Below are 27,780 nucleotides of genomic sequence, written 5' to 3' on the forward strand. Positions count from 1 at the left end.
CTTTTTATATATGGGTGTCACATTGGCCAATTTCCAATCTGTCGGGACCTCCCCGGTCAGCCAGGACTGCTGGTAAATGATGGAAAGCGGCTTGGCGAGCACCCCAGCCAGCTCCTTCAGCACCCTTGGGTGTATCCCATCCAGTCCCATAGACTTGTGTGTGTCTGTGTGATGCAGGAGGTCACTGACTGTCTCCTCCTGGATTGCGGGGGGTCGTTCTCCCAGTCTCTGTCTTCTGGCTGAGGAGGCTGGATTCCCTCAGTACAACTAGTCTTGCTATTAAAGACTGAGTTAAATGTTAACACCTATTTTGCAGTTATTTGCAGATAGACTAGGTATACAAGGACAAGTGTTGCTAACAGAGCTGCTTGGAGTATCTGCAAAAACTCTCTAAACCACTTCTTCAAGGGTGAACATATTTTCCAACCTCAGGTCTATTCTTGGATCATTCACAGAGAAACTGGAGATGTTTGTATAGCTGTATAGCAGTGACAAACTCGGCTGGCCTCCTTACTTTTCTTTTCCTGGATGCTGCCCACCAAAGCACAGCAGAAATACATGAATAGTGAAGTGGCTGTTAAGTCTGCAAGCTTGTAGGAGCACGTACTTATAAGAATACAAACATTTTCATCCAATTTGGCAAAGGAAAAAGAATACATACTGAAAAACGGCATTTTAAAATCAAGATAAGCAACCTGAGATACCTGTCTAACATCAGCTTGAAAGAGAGGTAAGCATGGGAAATTTTTACTTCCATGTAGCTACATAAGGTCAGACTATGAAGTCCCCACCTGCAGTTTACCTCAGCCTCCTACAAACTGTAGAGTCTCCCTGTGTCTGCAGAGGATGGAGACGTGAATGATGAAGAGATTAGTGTAATACAAATATATAATGTTAGTTTATTTATTTTGAAGTTTGCTCTTTGGGGAGAACAGAAGTGTCTACTTCTATACAAAACAGAATTGGTTTTCATTTAAAGATTGTAAGAATAGGAAATAAGTAAAATACTCAAATGTAAAGAGACAGACAGACATGTCTGGCTTTATCAGCTGGAGACAGAGCAGGAAATACATTATTAAACATCACCATCTACTGGATGCCACCATTTGTTCCTTACAAAGGGAACTCTAAGCTTCTATGCTGAATTAATTTGTTAGACAAGCCTCTGTTTTCACAGATCTGACACTGCTCATATAGTTACTGGCAGACCAAATTTTGTGGATCTTCTCAGCACCAGGCTGGGAAAATACAGGCTGTGAAACTGTTAATAAGCCACAATGGAAACTTAAAAAGACAATGTGAGGGTAGTTAGGCACGGGGGCAATAGCATTGTTTGGGTAATCAGTTTGTTGTGCTATGTTTGTGCAGACACACACACACACGTGCACAAAACGGAGCTGGGCATAGCTTGTGCTCACTGCAGTACCATAGTTTTGAATATTATCTGCTCACTCTCTTGACTGCACAGATAAGATTCAACCATTTTTGTGTGATTTTACAGCCTCGGGACTAGCAGCGGGGCTCACAGAGCCTGCTGAGTGCAGGTTGCACTCCCTTGATGCAGCTGTGAAGGATGCTCCTTCCCTTCCCCACTGAGAGCAGAAGTCCCTGGCCCCACAGTTAAAGACGGCCCTTTCCTTCCCCAATGCCCCCCACCCTGCTTTGCATCTCTCCCCACCTCCTTTTTTTTCAAGTTTCAGAGAAGGCACAGCATTGTGTGGAAGCAACGAATGATGCAAATATGCTCCTTTGCAATAGAAAAGAAATCTAATGGAGAAGTGCTAAAACTTTGAGGGTCCCCCTCTTTCTTTCCCTTTGCTTTTCCTAAGAATTCATTTGTTTGCATTCACACAGCTGGTGACTCAAGCCACCAGAACTAAACAAATTCTTGAGAGAAATTAATTATAAAAATTTGCTGCGGCATAAGCACCTTGGGAAGGGCTCAGAAAAAAGCTGCAATAAACACGCAAAGGCTAAGAATTTTTCCTGATAGTGAGTGATGATCTAAAGCCATCATTATAATTAGTTTATCAGAAAGAATGGGTAACTATTAGAAACAGTAAACCTAAGATTATGGAGGCTACTTCAATGCTTTGACCCTTTAATTCACAGGTAGATATTTCTCTGAAGAAATTTGTATGATTAAAAAACTTAGTCCTGGTTATATCCTTTCAAAAGGCATGGGCAGTGACAGGGTGAAAAGCACAGGGGCTTTTAGCTTAACACACTGAAATTTTTTTTTTGTCAAGAGCAAAATACTTTCGAAAAGTAAACACTGAGATGTGGTAAGGATTGAAAAAAATGGGAAAAGAGTCTTGTTTGAATTGTTGGTAGTTAAAACTGTTTCTTGTAATGAGTCAGAGGAAACCAGAAATGTAGCTTTGGAAGGAGCTCGATTCCTGTTATGTCAAGCCAGAAAAAATTACAAATGCTGATAATAGTGAGAAATTACTTTATCATTTCCTGGTGGAATACCATGGTATGTACCATACCATGCTGTTACTGTACTGTCAGCGTATTTGGAAAGAAATAGGTGTTAAAAAGTCTACCAAACAGTCCTGAACATCAACATCGTATCAGAGCTTCTGTGTAGTTCATTTGTGTGGGGAGGATATGAGGTGAAACAGTTTCTAATACTTACATAAACATTGTGAAGTTACACAGGAATGGATAAGTAACAAATTGTATTTCTATTGATGCATTTATCTTCCAAATCTTTTTCAGTTCAACACACAGAGTCCCTCAAGTAGATAGATTGTTGTTACTGGCAAGTCACACCAATATAAAACTGAACACATTTTGTTTCAATGTGTTGTGTTGGCAACAAGAAAAAGGAACACTGCAATGCCTGAGTGTCAATATAGAAGATATTTCACATGTAAATTATTGAAAAATATTTCTGCTGTGCTACAGAGCACATGCATCTGAGCATTTACTCCAGGCTGTATAACAGAATGTGTTGAATTTTGGTGGGATCACACCATGACAAAATTCACCTAAAGCTAAGCAAGACTTCTTAGGCTCTCAGATTTGCAAGAGGGTGATTTGTTTTAGTGAGTAATGTGCCTGGTTTGCATTATCCCTGGGAAACACTTTTTTCTCTCCACTGACTATAAAAGGAGACTGAGGTGACCAGATTAGACTCAGAAAACTAACTCTGAGACAAAGTTAGACAAGAGGTATCCCATGCTTCAGGGACAAATCATGGAATCACAGAATAGTTTGGGTTGGAAGGGACCTTTAAAGCTCATCTAGTCCAACCCCCCTACAATGAGCAGGGACATCCATGATGGTCACCTTCGAAGGGAGTACAAGGATAAGAATGCTAAGCAATAATGAACTCGGAATATTTTGTTTATATGAAATAGGACCTTTCCATCAGGATGAATGCTTCTGAGATTACATGAAACAACAGAAAACTAGGAATTAGCTCCTTGAGGTAAAATCAGGATATTTTGTTTATATGAAATAGGACCTTTCCATCAGGATGAATGCTTCTGAGATTGCATGAAACAACAGAAAACTAGGAATTAGCTCCTTGAGGTAAAATCAGGATATTTTGTTTATATGAAATAGGACCTTTCCATCAGGATGAATGCTTCTGAGATTGCATGAAACAACAGAAAACTAGGAATTAGCTCCTTGAGGTAAAAAAGTAGCACACAGTGTGCTAGTTATTTTGCAAGAGACCTTTTCAGTTGACTCCAATCAACACCTTCAATAGGCAGGTGTGACAACTTCTCACATTTAAGGTCCAGTAAACAGAAGATGGACTTGTGATGATTTGCTTCTGATGGTTAGGTAGTTCAGAACGCATTAGTGAGGCAAAGGCTCTTGGGAAGCCAGGCAAATAAAAATAATAGCAAAGGTGTCACTGAAGGCAGAGTTGAAGAAGTCTGGCTCAACAGACTGGTAAATGGACTTGAAAATGGAAGAAACATGGTACAAATAGAATGGTAGGAACTGGATGAAAGTAGGAATAGTCTGAAAGAAGGTAATGAGGGATGAAATAAGTAAAAAAGAAGATGAAGAGCAAAGCTAGGGCAACTGTTTTAGTTCCAAGAGTGTGAAGGTGTCATGATTTTTAAGGAAGTTATAAAGAAAATTGTGAAGTGGTAAAGAAAATTACTTGAGACTGCAAACCTGTGGACAACTCCCTGGGCTTTTTGGCTGGGTTTGGCAGACCATGTTGGGAGTTCCACAGTGCCAGTAAAACACCACAGATGTACCATTCATGTACCAGAAATATGACAGCTAAAACTACTCCAAGAACTCCCCGGCAGCAAAGTATGACATGGTGACTGCTGAGTAGGTATACTCTGAGGAATGGAAAAGATATCTACCCTGCTGAATCAAAAAGGCAAAGATAAGTTCAAGCAAAGAGAAAAAATAAGTTGAAAGGAGTTTGGAGGCAGGAGCAACACTGTAAGACACAAGGAGATGCAAGAAACTGGTAGTCAATTTAATCACACTGGTGGTTTTGGGTAATGAAATTACAATCAGAGAGGACACATGATAACAGTCCAAAAAAGAGAGGAAAACTGAAGATGAGCAGTTGTGTTCTTAGATAAATAGAAAAAAGATGCAACGGTCACAAGCTAAAGGGAGATTGTTTGACACTAATGAACATTTTTCATTGACAGATGGCCTGGGTATGATGTGACTCTCCATCACCAGAGATCTTTAAGAACAAGTGAGACAGTTTTGGGAATCATGTAGGTATAACAATACCTGTCTGTAATCCTGCCTTGTTGCACTGGAAGAGATGGGATGGACAAGATGATCTCCGTCAGTCCATTAAGTCTTTCAGCACTGTAGACCATGACTGTGAAAATAAGACTGAATGAGGTAATAAGCAAAACTTTCAAGAACATCAGCAGGACTAAGTGGCAGAGGATAAGATGCTGGAACTTGAAGACTGTACGTCCACATTGCCAAGCACACCTACAGCACTAGTATCAGTAGGAGGGACAAGCCCATAATGGCAAGAGTCATAGGCTGGCTTGGCTGAGTAGCACTCCCTGTGACTTTAAACAGACACAGCACCAACCTCCAACTACAGAAAGATATTTTCTAGAAAGCCAAAGGATTTGGCTGCTTTACTGCTGCATGAGTGAAGAGTTAAAACACCACAGTTTCCCTTTTCTTGCCAGGATTAATCTTTCTGTCCTATATATTACTTTAATTGCCAATGATTTCATATAGAACCTTTTTTAAAACAATTTGAGTTTATTAAAGAGCACCGTCTGTCTCCTGTCACAAGAAAATATTTTATATTTAATTTAGTATAAGTTACTTATTTTAAAAAAATCCCTTTAAAATGTCTATTAATTATTGAGTAGATATGTTTGCTCACATATTAGCACTGGATGGTGTACCTGTTCTTATGCATGCTTTAAACATCATGTGTTTACTTAGGAGCACTGGCCTATCCACTTTTCTTTCTTTACTACTGCAAACATAAGCTTATTTTTCTATAAAGCAGGTAACACCACACACCAGTCTTTCACTGGCTTTGAAAGAACTAGTTGGAGATGGCTTGTATGAGCCAGAGAAGGTTACTAGGTCCAAGGAGAACTTTTACTGCAAAGCTCTTAAAATTATCATCAATTTTAGGTAAAGCTAATTAAATCAGTGCCTGGCCTTCACAAGGGAGAGGAAGGGACTACAAATAGCTGTTGCCCCAGGGTGGAAACTAGCTGGTCCCTGGACCAGACCCCCTCACTCAGTTAATCCTTGTGTTGATGATGGCTATAATTCATTAGTGTCACTAAGGATATTTGAACATCACAGCAAAAGAGAATGCTGCTCTTACGCAGCAAATAAATACATTTACCTCCATATTACCAAAAAGACAACAGCACATCGGACTTTGCTCACAAAAGATTCAACAGAACCATTAGTAGCTGGGAGGTTTTATTATACTGTAGAAATACTGAACCTTGTGGGCCAAATTCTGAAGTACATGGGTCAGCCAGAAGTCACAGAGAAGTCAGAGGGTCAAATGCAATTTTAATGTAACCTCAAAACAAAGCCATCAAAACCAGAAGCTGAGCTGTTTCAGTGAGTTATGCTAAGAACTGATACACTGACAAAGTCACGTATGGACATAGGCATATGGGCAAGGTCATGTATAGCTTCACATACAAAGTAAGAAGGGGACATGGGTACAGTGAAGAAATATTTGAATAGAGTAACCAGTAAGGAAAGAATAATATTTTACACAGCTAAGGGAAGTGGTGTAAATAGAAGCAGCAGAAAGTTCAGGCTAAATGCCATTTTTGATTCTGGGACTCCCTCAAGGGTCTTCCTCATTTCTGAAGTCTGTCATTCATGCTTACGATGCGGTTTTGGCAAATATGGGCACACCTGCGGCTTTGTTAAATATGGATGCGATAGCTGATAGCGGGTCTGCTAGTGCATTTGTGTAGGAGTGGAAGTGGTAATATTCTGCTGCTTTATACTGCCGGTTGGATCAATGACTTGAGGTGAAACAGAAGACAAAGGGAGTAGAAGGAAGAACAGCCCCTCACAGATTTTGTGCCTGTGACAGCCCAGCACTACTCGATGGCTAGAAGAACGTGTCTAACATTCATCTAATAGAGCATTTCTGGGCTGCTTGCCACCACAAGCCATACTAGAGTCTCCCAGCCCTTATCTGGGAGCACAGTGGCCAAGATTTTGCTTTTAATGAGGACATATTAAAACTGGATGTTGCAGTGATCAGGCTAATTTTCCATCCTATTGACAACTTTGCTCTCTGGAAAAAGCAGGGACCATCTTTCTGTGATTGTCCCCTGCCATCTCTCTCAGTCGGCGTGCTGAAATGGAGCAAAGCAAAGACACGTTTGCCAGATCAGCGTGATTTATCTGTGCGAAATCAAGATGTTTTGTTCCAATACCCGCAAAATGACACTAGGAAACAGGGAAATACTGAAAGTAGCAGACGGTGCCCAGGAGGCACCAGGAGGTACCCGGCTCCTGCTCTTCGCCTTGCGGCTGTCAGGAGGCTGCTGCGAGGGGCCGAGGGCCCGTCGGCCGCCGCTCGCCCTCCCCGGGGGGGATGAGGGGGGCCCCCGCGGCCGCCCCCGTCCCTTTGCCGCGGCGGGCCGAGCGCTGCTCCTTCACACAAGCGAGAGCCGCCGCCGCCGGCGGGAGTTAATGATTAAGTCCCCAGCAGATCCGCTGCGGGCCGGCTCCCCCGAACCTCCCGGGCCTTCCGCCACGGCCCGTCCCCTCCCGGCCCGGCGCGACCAGCCTCACTGCGCGCCGCGGCGGGCGGGAGGCGGCGGCAGGGACGGGGCGGGAGAGCTGCCCGCCGCCGCCCGACAGCGACCGCCGGGACCCCACCCAAGGCGGCGCCCCCTCCGCGGGCGCGGGGGAGCTGCCGTGAGGAGGGGGTGGCGCCGCGGGCCCGGCCGCCCCTGCGCGCCCGGGAGCCGTGCAGCCCCGCTGGAAGGCGCCCCAGGGCACACCCGTCCCCCGCCGCCGCCGCGTCGCCTCTCTCCCCGCACGCTGCGGGCGGCGGCGCTTGGCCGAGGCGCCCGAGCCCCGCGCCAGCGGCCGGCGCGGCCCATGCCTGAGCCGGCGCCCCCCGCCCTCTGAGGCCGCCGCTACCGCCCCGTCGCGCCCCGTCCCCCCCCGCCGCCCATGGGCGCCGCTCGCGCCGCGGCGGGGCAGAGCGGGCGCCGGTGAGGAGCATGGCCAAGGGGCCCGGGCAAGAGGACGCCTTCCTGCACCTGCCGGCCGCGCAGGCCGTGTCGGCCGCCGCGCAGGAGGACTGCTACGCGGGCTTGCTGGGGCGAGGCGCGCTGCCCTACGCCCAGGAGGGGCTCTGCGCCGCGGTGGGCGCCGAGAGGCGGCTCCCGGAGCCGGCGCTGCCCGCCGGCATCAAGTCAGGTAAGAGGCGGGGTGCCGGCGGCGCTCCCTTTGCGGGCGGGGGGGACTCGGGGCTCGTCGCTGCCGCTCGGGGACCCAGCGGGGACGCGAGGTAAGGCGGGGATGGCTGCGCGGGCTCGGGGCGGCCGGGCCCGTCCCCTCGGGCAGCGGCGGGCGGGCGGGCGGTTAACCGGATGCCCGCAGGGCTGCCGTCGCGCCGGGGGGAGGCGGCGTGCTGCCAGACCGTAACGAAGCCCGGGGGTTTCTCTTCTTGTTCCCCCGGCGCTCAGAAACACGCTTTCACAGCGAAGCGCTCTCCTCAGAAGAAGAGGATGCGGGTAGTCGGGACGGCGCGCTAAAAGCCGCGGAGCAGAGCCCGTCTGCGAAGAAGAGCATCACGCAGATCATGAAGGACAAGAAGAAGCAGACGCAGCTCACCCTGCAATGGTAGGGCTCCGGCGGCCAGACCCCGCTGCCCGCCCCGGGGCCACCGGCCCGGCCGCTCGGCGCGGCCACCCCGCGTCTTCCCCGGGCCGGCAGCCGCCGGCAGGACCGGGCCGGTGTGTCTGTCCCCCGGGCCCAGAGGGACGCTTCTCGAAAAGCTGAGCCGGCAAGGAGGGTTACGTCTCACGGCTCTTTCAGGAATATATGTCGGTTGTGGGGTGTTTGGTTAGTTGGGTTTTTATCGGATGAGCCTCGTCTGCAAGTAAGGACATCCACCCCCAAGTTTCTGATTTTTTTAAAATTAGCGCAGGTTTATCCGTTAACAGAAATCTCTCTCGGATTCTCACAGTACGTGGCCACTGATGAAGTGTATCGAAAAAATGTAGAAATGACTTAAGAACTGCATATATGAGGGGATGTTTTGATTATCTTTTAAGTCTATGACTGTTAGATTTTCACTGTCTTATAATGTATTTTTTTACGTGATATTCTACCATCCATGGAAGCCCTAGCTTTACTTCTTTTCTTTCTGGGCAAAAATTAACCAAATAAGAGGTCAAATTCTGCAGACATTAATTGATAAATGTTTCTGTTAAAGCACGCTTGAAATTAGGGAGGAGTGCTGTTGAATTAAATGGAAACAGTTACCAAATGCAGACTGTGAATCTAGATGGTTTTCCTTCTCACTGAAAAATGAGAGTAATCCTAATCATCGAGTTTCTTAGTCTAGTTTATGTCTGACATCTGAGTGTAAATTGTAAGGATTTAAGTCTGGTGAGTCAGTGCAAAATTACTCAGTATGCAGCATTTACTACACAGTATTTTCTTACAGATTTGTGTAATTTGAGAAATAAATTTATTGAACATCATCCCAGGAGTAGCAAATAATGTAAACTGATAAAGAAAAGAAACAGGACAACAGTGAAATACCCAGCTGTTACCAAGAGTTCAGTTCAAGTGAAGACAGCCAGGTTTTTTACTTCAGTTTTAAAAATTTTACTTTAATGACCATCACTAGGCACTTGTATTCTGTGTAAACTGATTGTGAAGCTACATAAAAATACACCCTCTTCAAAAAAAGTTTGTTTCTTTTCAGTATGATTTGATCAAGAAACAGTTTCAGGTCCAGCATGGAAATTAAAAATCAAAAGTAGGAAGAAAAGAAACATTAGTCCAGGTGTTAGAGGTACAGTGGAACAGAAGATCTAAGTTCAAGTCCCTGATCTACACAAAGAACAGACTTAAACCCAAGGCTTTCATAGTCTAGTTAGTGCTCTTATTTTCAGAGCAAGGCTGGCTCTTAGGTGAGGATCATTTAATTATTTATGTAAAGCAAAAAAGTCCAGACATTGAAAAAGACTCATTAAGAAAAGGGACCTGGCCCCAGGTTTTCCATATTCTGCAACTAACCAAAGCACCAAGTGTGGAGTCAGTCTGTAGATCTGACTTGTTCAGGAGAAACTAATCTGTGTGATCTCATCTAATTCTTCAGTAAAATAAAATAAAAATAATAATAATAAAAAAAGGACAGTACCAAAAACCAGAAAGAAAATGAAATTGGGAGACTTGGCATGTTGCTTCTTACTCTTGCAGTTTCTTTCTCTATACAGGCTGGAAGAAAACTACATTGTCTGTGAAGGAGTTTGTTTACCAAGATGCATCCTTTATGCACATTATTTAGACTTTTGCAGAAAAGAGAAGTTGGAACCTGCTTGTGCTGCAACTTTTGGAAAGGTAAAGACTGAATGCCTTCATAATTCGTTAGATTATGTCTTTTGTAGAATCACAATTTAGTACACCTGTGTCAAAATTCCTCTCAAATTCACATGTTTTCTACTGCTAATGTACATGGAGTCAAACTACCTACACTGTTCCATACGAAGTGATTTCATGACATCAACTTTAGGAGAATAAAGCTGAAATGCTCTTTGATTTATTGTTATTTCATACAAAAAAGGCATTGTCTTTGAGACCTTTTTTTTTTTTTTTTTTTTTTTTTTTTTGTCAAAAAGATGATGACATCAATAGGGTTCTTTCCACAATGCCAGATCTGACATGGAAGACACTTTTTAATTATACTAAAGGCAGTGTAAAGTGAGATGTGACACAAGAAGCAATACGAGAGGGAATAAAAATTAATAACACAAAGAGCTCCTGAATGAAAAATTGTTGATTCATCCTCTTTTCCACCCTTCTCTACAATTAATCCTGAAATAATTTAATGAAAGGGAGATGTAAACTTACCAGATTAAATCCTGAGTAGTTAGTGAAACAGGAAACCCAAACTGCTTCAAGGATCATCTTTTTTTAAACACTACTGATCTAGTCATTGTTCATACATAGCAAAATGCATTAATTTAATTAAATAATAATAATGGATTTAAAATCCAGTTCATAAAATGTTCACTTACTAATTTTTTCCTCTTGAATGAGGTATACTGAGAAAGTGTATGTCTAATTTTCGTTACACAGCTTTGGTATAAATGAGGAAGACAACAGATTTCCATTTAAACATTGTTCCAATGGTAATCTATCAGATGTATCTACTAGATCTACTTCTATTACTGAATTACTTTTTTACTTAATAATTCTTTCACGTTAAGCATCTTCCTTTACAGGAAGAGTAGGATGTTTTTAGGGCACTAATCTCAATCCAGTGACAGAATATTTTGCTTGACTTGGATTAAATCACATAACCTGAGTTCTTTACGTGGAGCATAGATCTAACAGAAGCTTCCACAGGGTTTTGGTGAGCATAAGTAAGTTTAAGACTGTTGAGCACTTTGACAGTGTAGACACAGAAGTACCTGTGAGGCAACTATTTGCTTGCTTTAACCTTCAGATTTCATTTTTCATGTCAAAAATCAATTTATTTTTAGTAGTTTGACTCTGAAAACAGAATAGCTAGAGGGCAGATCTTTCCTTGGTTTGGTTTAGATCTCTGAAGCAAAAGACACAGTTGTACTTTAGGGACCTGAATGAAACAGGATCCTGGTGAAGAAAACTAGATTTTAAATCACAGAAGTGAAAACAGAAAGGAAGAACAGGTGGGAAGGGTGGGAAGGAGTTTGTGGGTGGGAAGACTGGAGATAGTCAGCAAGATGGACAAGGATAGAAGGACCCCTGCAGTGTAAAACATGCTTAATTGTTTATGTTGTGACATAAGTGCCACAAATATTTATTCATGGACTACATTAGACAATATTTTTACACTAAGATTTTTCTAGAAACATATTACTAAGAAAGTATATCCGTGTTAGAAATTAATACAGTTATTTTCTCTTTAGACCATTCGTCAGAAATTCCCTCTCCTTACCACAAGGCGGCTTGGAACAAGGGGCCATTCAAAGTAAGGCACAATTATGTGTTTATCCATTTAGAAAATACATTCGAGGAGTGACATGTATTTCCATGTCTCCATAACATATACTATTTGGCAGGGGGATTTATTCCGATGACAAGCTGCAAGTGGTAACTTTCTTGTACATGATGAAACTGACAGAGAGTTCAAATCTGAAAACACTACTTCAGGCATAATTTCTAAAGTTGAATTGATTAAGCTTCTAAAACTTGTCATTATATTTATAGAGCCATGCATTTGTTGCAAATATATCTCAAAATGTTACATATGAAAAAGGTTATATAATACATATATCTTTGTTAGACCTGCTCATCTTCCTATAAATAACGTGCAGTTTAACTGATTTTGTTTGCCTTTTGCAAACTTAACAACTTTCAGTGTGTTCTATCCATAACAGTATGGATTCATTTAAAGACACTAGAAAAAAGCTTTGTCTTAAACTGAGAAAAAAAGTGCAAGTCTGCTCTTTGTTGTGGGTAATTTATAACAACTCTGAAAAGTACACAACCTATAGTGTAGTCATTTCATAAATAATGTATCAAATATATCCAATTTGTATATTTGATCTGTGGAATATTAGGCTGTAGGAATAGATACGGATAATTATATATCCCTGTGGTGAAATTTTTATTAGTTCTGTTTCTGGCATTATGCTTTTGGCCATGGTAAAGTTAGTGTAAAACTGTTACGAGCAGTGGTAACAACATATTCCCTTACATCCACCCTCCCTCCTACGTCCTGATATCAAGATTGCTGAGGAAGGACTGATGAATTGTCCCCAGTCTGATTTTGCTTTTTAGTAGGGGAATGCTGCCTCTTAAGGAAGTGAAAAAACGTGCGGTGTATTGATATGAGGAATGTAGAGAAGTCGAAATAATGCTCTAGGGCATTGCTAGCACCAAGCTATGAGTTAGGTAACTCTAGGAAACTTCCATCCCTATTTGGGGAGTCACAAATACAGTGGTTCTCTGTATTGCCTGGAACCAAGATTGGCTCTGAGCTTTCCCGAGTGTTTTGCTTTAAACTGTTCTTTCAGTGTTTATCAATATCCAATTAAAAAAAAAAATATTTAAACCTAAATAGCATGGCCATGCCATTCAACATAAAATAAGGCTAGTTAATAATTTTGTTCTTTTAAAGTAACTCCAAAAACCTAATGGTTTTCAATCCCAAATCAAATTTGGACCAGATCTATATATTTCTATTGATTTCAAAGTAGGTTTTCCTAAAAATAAGACATTGTTACGAGGATCAAATTAAGATAGATATTGTGTCCAGCTTTCTGTGCATACACAAAAATTAAACATTTATTATTAATGCCTATATTTTAGGAGATGCATGCCTGTAAATATGTAAGTAGCCCTAGGATTTTTCTCATGCTTAAAATTACAAATGTGTTTAGGTACTTACTGAATAAGATTCAGGAAACTATCCTTGACTTACAGAAGACAGCGCAGAGTTGATGGTTTACTGAAATAAAAAAACAATCTCCAGAATATTAGCAAAGAAACATTTTGCTGATGAATAAGAAATCCAGAATACTGGTATTAACAGAAGAAACTAAAATATTTTGTTTGTTTGGAAAAACACTTTATTTTGAATAACTTAGCCTTGAAAGACAAAGTTAACTCTTGTCTTTCAGTAATTTATAAGCAAAGCTCTAAACAAAAGGAGACCGAAAAGGAAAAAAAGTACAAGACTGGTTTTCCTAAGTGCTTTGCAAAATAGTAGGAATGTCTGAAAGATGCATTGTTTACTTGTATAATTTTGAGGGGTTGTTTCATGTTGTTATGCTTGGTTTTATTCCTGCCTTAGAAATATGAAAAATAGCCAGTTGATTCTACCTTAGTTTTGCTGAAGAATGCATTGGAGATATCATTTGTGAATTTTAGGTTTCGTTGCATTATAAACGAATGTGGGGAAGAATTTAAATTCCAAATGTTTACATACATCCTATTTCTTGAGTATGTCTCAAGTATTTATTTTAAATAATCATTAATAAAAATAAAATCCAAAGAAAATAAAGCCTACATAGAATATTTGTCCTTTTTTAACACAGGAAAAAATAGTTTCTGTCACAGTCTTACAAATTTATAATTAATTGACTTTTTTTCAGGAGAGAGTACACAGTCTGCATTGAATAGAGGGAAGCTGGAACTGAAGTTCACCTCTTTTTTTTTTTTTTGTAGATGACCTATAGATGCCCAATAGAGTGGTTCTGAAGATAGTTACTATTAGAAAGGTTATTTATAGAACAGAGAGATTTCATGTACTGTCTGCCGTCATGAACTTCAGCTATGGTTACAGGCATATTCTGATGTAGATTTAGCTTTGCAGATGGACATTTGCTGCTGGTGTTGTGTTTAAGATTTTAGGAGATCTGGCATTCACAATCTGTGCAGGAATATTTGACAACCTACTAATTTATCAATGCCTTGGTAAAGTCTTAGGTTCATAACCCAACATATTTGGAGAACCTCTTTCAAATTGTAATGAATGAGATAATACAAGGGGAAAAGTCTCCCAAATGCTCATTATATTTTTGTTCTGACATATCCAATGAATTGATAAACAAGATCCAATCAGGATCCAAACTTCCAAAACATATCACGTGTCTGCATAATTTAAAGCACAGTAAATCAACCTCTATTAAGTAAAGGATTATGTTCCAAATCTAGTATTTGACATAGGAATCTAGCTACAAAATTAATTGTGTTGGGACATGTGTCACTATTTTCCTCTTTTTTTCTAAGGCATTTAACAGTATTATCACAGAAATACCTCATGCCCAGCAATTCTTCAACAGATCCCATATTCATATTGACCTTGGTGGCATTATGTGCCATATTTTCATATGGATTAACTGTTCTTGGACAATCTCCTCAAAGGGATGAGGCATTAGCAGGTTTTGTTTGAACATCTGGCATTTGTTTCTCTTTTTTTTTCCATCAGAGTTTTCTTCAGAGACTTTTCCTCTGTAATTCCCATTTCCAAAGATGCATTTACAATTGTTCTTGCTGTGCAAAAAAGAACCTTACAAAAGGCACAAGTTACAGTATTTCCAGTTCAGAGACTGAATACAGCAGCAAGTGGTCATAGAAAAGTGGCAGTATAAATAATGATCTCTGACTGTCTATTTATCTATCTCTGATGTTGTGGACCGTATTCCCCTCAGAACCACAGACTCACCAAGAAACAAATTCATTCTGGCTTTCACCAGGTGGCAGTTAGTCACACAAATACAATCTACAGAAGTATTTCTATTAAATTAATAAGCAAATTAAAGCACTGTTCATCAGTTTCAGTAAATGCCTAGTTACCCTCTGCTTTTATGTCAGCACGGACTCTAAATGTTTTAAACTGTTTCTGTGCTAAACAAAGCTGGATTACTGGGACTGGTAAGAAACAATTCTTACTAGCAATTAAATCCTGTTTTATTAAGCATGGTATTGTAGTGACATTGTTTTGTTTCTGTTGTTGCTATCATTATTTCAATATAATGTTAGTAGGAGCAGTAATAGTGCTAACTATTCCTGATAGTGATGTTTCATATAGCAGCATTGCCTAGGAGCTCTGATCATTGTCCAGGGCTCTACTGAGCCAGATGCTGCAAAAGCATGAAAGAAAAAACACACTTCCTCCACAATGGAGTAATTTTTCTTATATTGCAAAGAGAAGCTAACTCCCCAGGAATAAAGCATCTTACTGGACACTGCATGTGTACATGGTAACCTATTGATAGCACCTGGCTGTGGCCAGAAGAAAGCAAAGAAAATCAGTTTGTTTTTCCATCATCTTCAAGTTGACAGAAATTGGTTTTCTCCCACAGCAGAACAAGGCTAAGCTCTTTCTAGCATTCTCATGAGCATGAATTGGATTAGAAAAAGAACTCCTGCTCTAAGGTGTGGGATACAGGTTCTGTTCTAAGGTGTGAGATACAAACTGTGAGTTCCTTCTCTGATTCCAAGCAGCATTTGTCATCTCCAGTTCTGGGCAAAGGAGACTTAAACCAGATCTAATAAGACCTAGAACTTCAAGTCAGAGTCTCTCTCTCTCTCTCTCTCTCTGTGTTTACATTCAATAACCCATATGTACAAAAGTGTCAATACCAAAACACTTATTTAAACATTTGACCAAGAAGGTACAACATATCGGACACAATTTTGTTAACAAAGTTCATACATCTCTCATGCCCATGCTAATCACTCCAGATTACTGAATGTAGGGGAAGTTTTCTCCAGTCCTGCTGAGCGGAAGACCAGCACAGTAAATACTGCAAACTGTTCTCTTAGATGAGTATTTCGTAGGCAACAGTTGTCTGTGCCGCAGGTTCTGAATCCTCCTTTTTGCATAGGTAATGTTGAACATATGTTGTCACTGCTAGAATTCAGTTATAACTTTCACAATACATGAATTACCTGGAGCAGCTCTTCAGGAGGACGTACATACTGCTCAGATCATACACACAGAAGACTGTTTGAGCTCAAGTTACAATTTAATTTCTTTGCAGACTTTGATCAATGATGAATCTTAGCTTTTATCCATCATGTCTGAAAACTATTATCTTATTTATTAGGAGTGATTTAGTGGGTTAATAAAACTGATATGGCAGCTGGCCCTGTGATAACAAGTTATTGCAAGTCCCTGAACAGCTTAAGCCTATCATTTCCTTATCAGCTATCATTTGTGTCAGTGTATGCTAAAATCAGGGCTACTAGTTGCGTAGGAACATATGTTACAACAAGCCACTGAAATTAAAAGAGGAAAGCAATGCAGCTTGTTTTTTAAAAGGTTTGTTACAAAAGTGAGAATAAGTTCCTTATGATGACAGGTTTCATTTTATTAATTATAAAATAGAAATATAAACAGTAAAATACATATATACTGTATATACACATAGAAATATACATATAAAGAGACAGAAAGAAGGTACTTGAAGCTGTAGGTTAAAGATGCTATCAGTGTGTCTGGAATGGGTGTACTACTCTCAACAGGGAGCCTAAAATAAGCTATTCAGTTAATGACTTTGGTTTGTAAGAGAATAAAAATCTTCACATCTTATTACTCTGTGAAGTATGCCAGACAGAACTTGGAAAGTACAGATTATAATTGTTCTGATTGCTTCTGTGTCATGACTGGAAAGCTGTATTTTTTAGTACTAAAATTCAGCTACATAAATTGCTGAAGGCAATCAGAATGATAACTGCTATGCCATTAATACACACAGAATAGGTACAGTAAATATCTATTCTTTACATAACAATATGTCACAATGGTAAATTCTGATATCTTGGGGCATTCCAGAACAGGAACAAGTATATTGTCTACCACTGGAAGCCTGAGAATACAAATCATGCAGCAGTTCCTGGTTCTAGCCCAAATATGTTAATATTGAATTAGATATTGAATAATCTAGATATTGAATCCTAACTTCGTAAAAAAGTAATGCTTTTCCTTGCCTCTGGCCCACTCCAACTTTAGCAGGGGGGAATTCCAAATTTGTGGTGGGAGTGAAATTTTATTTTTAGAATTTAAAAAATGGCATGTGATTGAAACTGGGAGATTTAGGGAACTGGAATGAGATGTAGGCAACTGCTTGCTTACATGGCCAATGACAAATGTGCAGATAACATTGTTAAAGAAGCAACCACAGCTCTATTTTGTTTTTCATCCTGTTCAATGCACAAACCTCGCAATGTCAAGACTAAGTAAATGCTGTTATTTTGAAGAATCCATACATGTATATTTTCAATGCCTCTTGTGTCACATCTAAAATGACTTCCTTTTCATGCAAGAAGAAAAAATGTTCATGCCTTTAGCATTTGTGTAAGAACTCTGTCAAATATTAGGAATTTCCAGATCTAGGTCTTCGGGCCAAGTCTGTCTCTTTAATAGTCCTAAACTAAACGTAGCGATTGAAAACCATCAGGACTTTAACTCGCAACACAGGTGACACATGGGTTCACTGTATGTAGACTGGAGGACAGCAGTCTGACATTAGACATTGAATGAAAGGTCCCATTGGCATCCTAAACCATCTTGAGGTCTCACTTTGCTTTGATCAGCCAACCCTGACTTTAACAGATAAAAGGGGAACTGTTATGAGCAGATGGTCATAAGCAGTCTGAGCTTCTGAGTATTAGCAGGTATTTAAAAATGGTCAGTTCACCACATTACTATCCTTCAGAAAAATGCACGTAGGGGACAAGAAAACTAACAGTAAAGAAATAGGGGAGAAACTTTTGTCCTTCCTATGGGTTGTCAGGTGCCACTGTGATCTAGTGGCATTATATAGACTCATCAGTTTCAAGCAAGCAATAAAAGCTGTGATGTTTAACAGTAGCCACTTTCTGTCATGTTTCTTGGCTGTAAAATCCTGAATGCACACAACAGACTGTCCAGAAACAGAATGACTATTTCAGCTGAGATTTTCAAAGCCACCTAGGCTAAGCAAATATATCACCTTAATTAACATCTTCTTAAATATCATTTGTACCTAATGCCTTTAGTCAGCTTTGTAAATATAAAGCATTTTAAGGTTTTGTTCTTATCTGTGACTGTCACATACAAGAACAAACAGTAAGATTGTGATTTTTTTTAACGGACATCACTAGGAACAGCAGAGATGAGCAGAAAACTTATTTATGTGTTCTGTGAGCTATTTGCCGGGAGTTTTGTGTCTTGAGAGTGCATTTCTTCAAGCTTTTGAGAAGTTTCAGTGACATTAGTGTAATGCGTTGCAAAGTGTTACCTCTGCGTTAGGCTTGGTTTACACACAATGTACTTGAACTACAAGTGTTACTTTGAAGCAGTTCAGTTAAAGCAGCGGTCATGGTGTTTTCAAGCTAATTTTAGTAAAAAACAAATTAACCTGAGTATACTGTCCATAACATTCTTAGACAAATTCAGTTTGACAAAATCAGTTTTTAAATCTATTGAGTGGAATTTCTAAGACAGGTCCTATCACCTTGGATAGATGAACTTAAGCAAACTTTGCTATGACTGGTAAAGAAAGCTGCCCCCAGCTTGCTCTCCTGCCCTTCTCCTGAAGGTCACTTCTTCTGTAGCAAAAACAGTGGGAAGCAGTAAGTATCCACTCCATAGCCAGTTTTCTTATCACCAACCCACCCTCTCCAGTGTCTTTGGTTAAGGTGTTGGGCTCAGCACTGCAGAGCCTGAGTGATAGGCACATGTCTCCTTCTTCCAGCTCTGTTTGGGAGCAGTAATCTCCAGAGGAGCAGCAAGGGAGACAAATGTGGATGAGAATTGCTTAAGTGGCTGAATACTTCAAAATCAGTCAGCCTACAACCTCAGAGAAAAATGGATGGATGAGTATTTTCAGTCACAGGAGGCTGAACACTAGTTTATAGGGTACACTGGGGAGTTATTTTCAACTGAGAAGTGCTCTGTGGGACTGTGTAAATATAACAGTGGTAAGCCTGATAAAATAATCCTTGTAGATTCAAACACAGCACACTTTCAAAAAATGAAGTAAAATGAAAGAGAATACACATTAGGGAAAAGAGATGTAACGTTTCTAGGAGATCTGCTGTCCCAGCTACATTCTTGTAAGAGAGAAAGTGTTTTAAATTTAAAGAATATCCTGTCCTTGAATTTTGGATCAAATCACGACAATACTGTTTTCTCTGAGACCAGATTTTGTTTGATGTCAGTGAAAGAAATTGGTAGACACTGTTAAGAGAAGTTTTTAGAAAGCATTGAAAATCAGTTTGATAGTTTCCTTCTCTTGACACATCACTCATAAACACTCCTCTTTTTTTTTTTTTTTCCACAGGTATCACTATTATGGAATTGGCATTAAAGAAAGCAGTGCATACTACCACTCTGTGTATTCTGGAAAAGGCTTAACCAGGTACAATAACATAACTTCTGAGACTTAGTCAGGGAAGGTCTAACCTGAACCTTTCTTAAGACACTAATTTTTGTTGATACCAGAACTAGTATTGCAGCATATGTCTGGCATTCCTAGATTTAAGTAGTGGTTTGCTTCCTAAAGACATTGATTTTGTTTTAAGAGGTTGGTCTAGATCTTTTGCTGGTGTCTTCCATCATGGCCCCACCGCAGTCAGCGCAGAGCTGCATCAACTTCTAACAGCACAGGATTTGTTCAAGTTCTTGTGAGGCAGCAAAATGCCATTTCCAGAACACTTGTCTCATTCTGTTTGCTTGCGTGTCACTCTCTGAGTTCTTTCCCCAGGACAGCTTCCCATTATGAAACGTCTGGAGAACGGTGTGAAGCTGGCACCTGTGGGCAGAAGGGAGGGGTCAGCGTAGATTAATATTTACAGGTCCTTTGACTGGCTAATATCAGTTTAAACCTAACCCAGGAAGCTCTAATTATATTTATTTAAGGGACAGCTAGCAGAATCAATACGTTACGATAGCTGCCTGTTGGTTTGCCAAAGATTAATAGTTCGTAAAACAAATGTCTCTGTTCACATATGGCTTGAATGACGGCTTTCATTGTCTACAGCAGTATACCTGTATAAGTGGGGACTCTCAGAAAGGAAAGGAATAAATCAGTTTATCATCACACACAGAAAATTCGGTTGCTGGCAGATTTAGGTAATATCCAAAGAGACTTTTTCCAAACAATAGGACAAGTGTAAAAATTGATGGTAATGTTGCCAATGATGCTTAAAAGGAGGGATCTCTCCACTGCAGGACTTACTTACGGTATAACAGACTGGAATAGGCCATTTCCTTGTCCAGTATTTATCCAGAGCTGTGAAAATGTTGCTAGTACACAGTGAGATTAGATTGTTTCATAATACAGAATTGTCTTGAACAAATTGCTCATTCAATTAACTAAAAGACAGTTATTTTCATTTAAGGGAATATAATCAATCTTAGTCCTCAGCTTTATGTCAGCCAGTGCCCTTTTCATGTAAAGCTCTGTCCTTGGACAGTGTACCAACAATGATTGCAAAGAAAGTGGAGGTTCTGCAAAATTCCCCCCAGCTGGATTTCTGACAATATACACTCACATAAAGATGGCACAGATACTCTCCAAGATTTTCAGGAGTGCTGACTAGATTCACTAATTAGGAAACTTTCTTTGTGTTAGGACTTGCTTTCTTATGTACAAGATGTTGAATGTTCAGCAGTCAAATTGCCTCCCTAGCTGATTTAGAACAGAAGCTTAAATGCTCATTTTGCACAGTCTGGGCCATCACTGTAGTTGAATTTGTCTGTGTGAAGAGACTGATGCAGTAGCTTGGAGTTGAGAACAAGCTTCTGGCTAAGGAAAGAATCAAGCAGTGTGGGGATTCAAAATTGAGTGTAAATCTACAAATTGCTGGCTGCTGCATATAATGATCCATCATAAAATCTGTCATTTGTCCATTGTCTGTTCTGGTAGGTGAGCTATAAAAATGGTTCCTGAAACAAGCTTGGGGAATAGTCAGGGAAAATATATGTGTTGATAATGGTATCAGATCACACCATGTCCATGCACAAATATAGGCATATGGAGGCCTTTAGCACAGGGCATGTTAGATGCAGTTTGTCAAAAGATTAGAAAGGGCAATGGGCCTCAGTTTAGTTGCCTAAATACAACTAGGCTTCTACTGCCATTTCAAACTTAATTGGCATTTGTGTATTAATATTTACATAATTGAGATGAGCACAATAGTCCTTAAATGCAGGGTTGCAGATGGCCAAATCCTTAAATTCCACTGTTAATTTGACCTCCCGGTTCCTTTAATATCAAGCATTGGACTGTGAAAGGAGCATACCTAACATCAAAAATCGTTACTTTCAGCAGCACTGTCTGAAGAGTAGCTTTAGCTCGCAATTAAGGCACTGGAAGAACAATGCTAGCAGATGCTGCCTCATGTTTTTGCTGTACATTCTGTGTTCATTTTGCTGCGCATGTGGAAATCCGCAGTCCATAACAAATACATCCAGCTATGAAGCTAATTGGATCCACGTTGTAATCAACTGAGTGATGCCTTCTTTCATACCCATTTATGAACAACCAAGGGAACTCTAGGTAACATATGCTGGATCATCCGCTCAGCCTCTGGTTTTCTCTCCTGCCAGCAGAGCATCTCAACAGAATGAAATCACAATATTGCTGCTAATAATTATAAGACTTCATGTTGCCCATAGTATCTTATCAGTTGGCAGCTAGCAGAACAGGAAATAACAATAATCAATCAACATTTATCATTATGCTGATCCATTAGAATCTCTATCATTACACATTCTCTAGTTTAGTAGTTATAATTTAAAACACATGCTTTCTAATTTCTTCACTGAAGAGTTGCCTGAGAGTCCAGTGACTTCACTGGGAATCTCTCAGTTGGACTCTTAATAGGACATTCACTATACTGCAACACATTTTTGCTAGTTAATGAATCTTTGATCTCAGAAATGCATTTCACCTGCATCAGAATAGCACTGTGGGGAAAAAAGAATGGAAAATCACTATGATTTCTTCATTTTCTTGAGAAGCGTAAATTCTAAATATATTTTTTCTACTCTGATTTTACTCAGCTGTATCAAAAACTTTATGAATTTCCTAGTAAAGAGCCTATGGACTTGCACCTATGCTGCCCTTTTGCTATTTGTGAAGTTGCAAAGATCCAAACAAAAAACTGAAACTGGGTTTTATCCTTTACTATTTGGTCAGTGATCTGAATTGTCATGTTTTAGAAGACATCAGTAGGTTTCCTGATATCCTCAGGCCCTTGCAAACCAATGGAAGATGTTAAGAAAAACACATGATTTTTATTATAATTACATTTGGGGAAATGTGATACTTTTTCTAATGGATTTATTTAATATATCTATTTTCTATGTGTATATATATACAAACTCTAAAAATGTTCTGCTTATAAAAAAATAATAAATTGTGTTTATTTTCAAAGGTTCTCTGGAAGCAAGTTAAAGAATGAGGTAAGTGCTGTAGTCTGTTTCCTTTCACTTCTGTTATTCAAATATTATGTGACCTGTGGTTTTATTTACATTCACTTCCTTGAAAATTACAGCAATATTTTTCATTAAAGATTAGACTGCATAACCTTTTTCATGAAGCTGAGTATTTGCTCCTCTAAATATTCAAAGGAAAATAAGACTGGAAGACACCTTCTGGGGTTCCTGTTCCAATCCAGTTCCCCATAACCACAGAGGTTCATAATAGACCCTCTTAAGCAAAGGATCAAACTCTAGCTTAATTTTTTGCATCCATTACTTTTGCAGGAGGGCTTTCTGAGAATCTCATTTGTCTGATGGAAGCCAAAAGAGGGTTTTTTAAATAAACTCCTGGTCGGGATAGTATTTCTCAATTTTTTGCTCCTCATGACATTTTCCTGTGATGTCTTTTTGCTGCTTTTGCTTGCTACACAGAACAAGCAGCAGCTTTTAGTCACTTATAGCCTTTCACTGTACTTATTCAGATTTGAATATCTTTATAGAAAAAAAATTATACAGCCTTGTAAATGGCATATCTCCGATGTCTATTGGAAATATCCCTTCTGATAAACCCTAAAGCTGTGTTTACTTTTTTGGTGGTGGTGTTTTTTTCCCCCAAGTAGCCTACATTTTCACTACTGTATACTATGGGTATAGTCAGTGTCATTCTGGTCATATTTATACTAGAAGATTATGGATTATTGTATATTAAGGGTTAAGGATTGCTCCCAGGATTTTTCTTTGACACTGAGTTCAACTGGCATGGAATAGCCTGCGTCCATATTATTAAACTCCTGAACCTACAAAACAACATAGGCTCATTTCAGCCACGTTGCCATGGAGAAGAGTCCCTAGAATATAGTAACTGTTGAAGCACGGCTAGGAATTTTTTGGGAAACTGCTAACTGGCATGGGAGAAAAGAATGACAGGGGCCATTCTGTTCTAGTATTGCCTGGGAATGTTTCTTGACACCACTTTATTTACTAGGCTAAATATACCCTCTGTGATCAACTGATACACAGCAAGTCTCTCCTTTTTCATTTTTAGATAAGCAGCTCCTAGCTGATAGCAGAAATTCTTACTGGTTCTTGAGAGTGTAGCTTTGCTCTATTGATTTTCGTCCCCTCTATTGCCATTATCTCAAAGCCATCCAGATCTTTCTACATGACCTCTTGGTCTTCCTCTTTATTGATGATTTCATTAGCTTATGTCAGCCAATTTCATCTATTAAATGTTCAATGAGATCAGCCCCAAGTCTGATCTTTGAGAATCTTCACTTCAATCCCTTTTCAACCCAGTAGTTTCCCTGTCAACACAACCTGTTAGCATTTCAGCTCAGGTCAGTTTCTTAAACATTTTAGGTTCTTGTACTAATCTAATCCCCTTCTCACCGACATAACTAATAATTTCCTATGGTGATACCATGTTAAGTATTTTAGTGAGGTTCAGATAGATTAGATCTGCTGCATGTTCAGATAATCAACTATCTTATAAAAAAATGGTAGTGCGAAGCCATGGCATATCCCACATTTTCACGAGCACTACTACAGCATTCATTCTTTCAGAGTTTTGGGATGAAAAATGGCATAAATGAATGCACATTTACTTCTATCTCTGTTGTGGCATTCCCAGTCTGTTGGGGAACTGACAGTCCCAGAAACCTTCTCTTGTTTCTGCTCCAAAGTTCAATAGCTTTGTCCTCCCAGAAAAAGAATCACAGAGAAGTCAGTGGAAATAAGTGAAGAAGTATGAATTTTGGATTGTCTAGATTTGTGTTGTCTAAAATTATTCAGACAAGTCTTAAAAGAAAAGCATGTCTTTTATGGTCAAAACTGAATGTTAACAACCTCATTGTGTGTTGAAAATTTGGCATCATACTTTCCATTAAAGTGAACAGGTGATACATCCTTATTCATTTGCTCAAAAGTACATGCAATTAGGTATTCCAGAAAGATTTACAATGATTGCATAAGGTGTAATTCTCAGAAGGAACATAAAGACATTGAAAAGATGTTAAAGCACTGATTGTCTAAATATACTGAGTAAATGGCATTTGAATGAACACTTATTGAGTGCCAGGGACACTGTTTACTTCTGGTATGTTTTATCACATTTTCTAGTATTCTCTCTGTAGGGGGAGATATCAGCAAATTCTTTTATCTAAACCAGTTAGTGCTCCATTACAGTCTGTATGGTTAATTAGGCAGATAATATTACTGTCATTATCTTAATGTTAAATGGCCATTAGAAACAGATGGCATTAAATTGAAAGGGCAAGTGGTAGTGGGTTAAAATATTAAGCCTAGAACTGAAGCACAGTCATATAAGTCCATTAGCAAGGTAAAAAACATTGCAGATTATCTTCTCTTAAAACCTCCCACCACCATCACTGCCTTCTTTTAAATTAACTAATCCCTTTTAATCAGAGCTTTTAATATATTTGTGCGTAACTGCATAATAAAATCATTAGGATTACTCTTGTTATTAAAAAAAGTAAACCTCCTGATACTGATAGGCAATTATAACACTGTAAAAGTATTGACATGAATTAGTACTAATGTTTCTAATTTTCTACAATTTCTTTGACTTCGAGCTTTATATGTATTTGAATAGTAGATAGCACAGGCAAAGTGTGTTTACAGAATGTACGCTTTCATTCCTTGCTGTCTGTTTTGGCAGACATATCACCCTATAAAAATAGGGCTATATATATGGTGGATGTCAGCTATAGTTTTCTGAATTCAGTATTTAAGAGAATTTCACTTGAAACTGGCCTCCCATCCATGAATCAACATTTATGGGAAAGTACTCCCCTTTGCACACTTTTACAACAAATGTTACACTATATACCCACTATTCCCACTTCAGTGAAATCTGACTGTATGCAAAGGAGTAGGAAAAGGCCACTTCAAGTACCGTTCAAAAGCCTCATGCAGGGTCATAAATTCCATCCATTAGTACAAAGGGAACCTGTCAGAAGTAAATGGGTTTACTGCAGGAATATGCGGAAGGCCTGCTTAAGGCTCTGTAGGCTGCCTTGATGTAAGGACTGGGTGGGCTATAATGGAACAAGAGGTATCAGCCAAATAGTCTTTTCTAGGTTTGAATGCAATCCTATAAGTACAATTCAGTCAGTAAGGACAGAATCATTGTACAGATTTTATTTCTTCTCTTGAGGACGAGGGTTTAATCTTAATTATATAATTTGAGAGCTTAATAAGCATAATGTGGTAAGCATTATAAATATAAGCATAGTAACACTATATTATTACAGAATGTTACAGCTCAACTTTACTGAGAAGTAGACTAAATCACATTTTGTGAGAGTATTAGGTTAGGAATCTAAACAAAGGTTGATTTACCACATATTGCTTCACGGTCAGTATCCAGACATACAAGAGTGCTTAATGTTTCATCCTTCATTCCCATCTCTCTAAAGACTAACACCTAATAATTATTCAATTATCTTTCCTCACTCTGTAACTCGTACAAGATGTGTCTACGATACTTTAGATGTCACAAGATAAAGATGCTTGAGAGGTGAACTCTTTAAGAATTGAAAGAAACTCTCAGATCAGCAGAATGTAGCATAGTTCAGGAGAAATTGATCTTGTCTCCAGGTCATCATTGACCGTGCCTCAGAAAAGTAAATGGAGAACAATAAACATCTGGGAATATCATTCTTACTGAGAAAGGAAACTGGGGTGTCATGTCAAGTCTGCCACAATCACAGAGAGCTATATAACAAATACTTAGTTCGGAAGTGTCCATAGACCCTACAAACCATTGCAACTGTAACACCATAAAATATTATCAAAATTTATGATAAAATAATGGTTACCATAGTAAACCAGCAGAAATCACTATTGCTGTGCTATCAGAGCAGGAAGAGACCAGGGGAGAACAATATCTCCAGATCCTTGCACTAGAAAGCTACATATTAAATTAAATTTAGGGTCTCCCTGAGGATATCACAGTCCATACTGTAGAGGAGAGTAATATTCCTCTTTAGTTTTAAACATAGATTAAATCCAAAGCTTGTAGAATTCCATGAATTAATGAGGCTCAAAAGCTGCATCACTGAAAAATGTATTTGGTGAAGTTTAGATCTAGGCATATATTTAATTACCTTCCTGAGCTGGAATCCAGATCTGAATAAGCATCGATATTTTGGAAGGATTATCTGAATCTAAATATTCTGGAACTTTGAGAGACTCAAATATACTTGTATATGAGAGATAATATACAAGTTTGGCATGAATTGTTGGTTTGAGTTAAATCTATATTAGCTGTAAAATGTTCCTGTTTTTTTCTGTTCTGTTCCAGGGTGGTTTCACTCGTAAATATTCTCTGAGTTCCAAAACTGGAACTCTCCTCCCAGAGTTTCCAAGTGCTCAACACCTTTTGCTTCAAGGGTGCATTTCTAAAGACAAGGTAAAATGTGAGCTACTTCTCTTCTGACTTACAGATCAAAAATTGCCACAGAATGTTTCTTCATATCTTAGCCTTTGAGGTATTGACATGAAAGAGCCAGAAATGTCCATAATCAAACAGAAGTGACTGATTTATAGAGGGGGCAAACCTTTACTAACACCGATTAACTGGCTTTCCACTGGAAAGGTGGTTGAATTATTTACCTATTAACTGACCTAGTATTTTACAAACTGATGGTATGTAAGACGGAGAGCAAAACAAACAAATAACTAAGAGTTGTATTCATTCCAAATGCCTTTGGATTTAAGGTAAATTTTGTTCTGATTAGATCAGGACAAATAATTCACAACAAATAATTAGATGAACTTTACTCCTTTTCATTAATTGTTTGAAATGAGACTGTGAAAATTTGAGCAAATTTGAGCTTTTTTTTTTTAATTAGTAAAATCATATTCTTCAAATTAATATGCAGTATTACTCATCCTAAAGGTAACTGTTCAGTTAGAAGTATTGCTGGCATATGCTTTATGTCTTTGACTCCTTGCCTGTGTGTTACATGTGTGTTGTTTCTGGTCATGTTACAGGCTGCTACTTCCCTGCACTGTGCTAGAAAACTTTTGATACACATTGTGAACTCTCCAATTTAACCTCCAGTACAGGTCATAATGGAGGCTGTCTTGAGATATGTTGCTTTAAAGCTTTTTGTTTTATGTGCCTTTCCTCT

At 39.4% G+C, this 27,780-nt stretch overlaps 1 protein-coding gene across 1 annotated transcript in view; it reads left to right on the forward strand.

The window, feature by feature from the left end:
- The first annotated feature begins 7,700 nt into the window (after positions 1-7,700).
- The window catches only part of RFX6 (regulatory factor X6), a 36,254-nt gene continuing 16,174 nt past the window's right edge, over positions 7,701-27,780 (forward strand). Inside the window, exons 1-7 of the mRNA XM_074923706.1 lie at positions 7,701-7,899; positions 8,169-8,325; positions 9,933-10,056; positions 11,610-11,671; positions 19,479-19,556; positions 22,579-22,606; positions 26,949-27,056. Coding sequence (XP_074779807.1) covers positions 7,701-7,899; positions 8,169-8,325; positions 9,933-10,056; positions 11,610-11,671; positions 19,479-19,556; positions 22,579-22,606; positions 26,949-27,056 — 756 coding nt within the window. The remainder of the gene's footprint in view (positions 7,900-8,168; positions 8,326-9,932; positions 10,057-11,609; positions 11,672-19,478; positions 19,557-22,578; positions 22,607-26,948; positions 27,057-27,780) is intronic.

This window comes from Athene noctua, chromosome 1, assembly GCF_965140245.1.
Source record: "Athene noctua chromosome 1, bAthNoc1.hap1.1, whole genome shotgun sequence".
In the NCBI taxonomy this organism is placed as follows: Eukaryota; Metazoa; Chordata; class Aves; order Strigiformes; family Strigidae; genus Athene; species Athene noctua.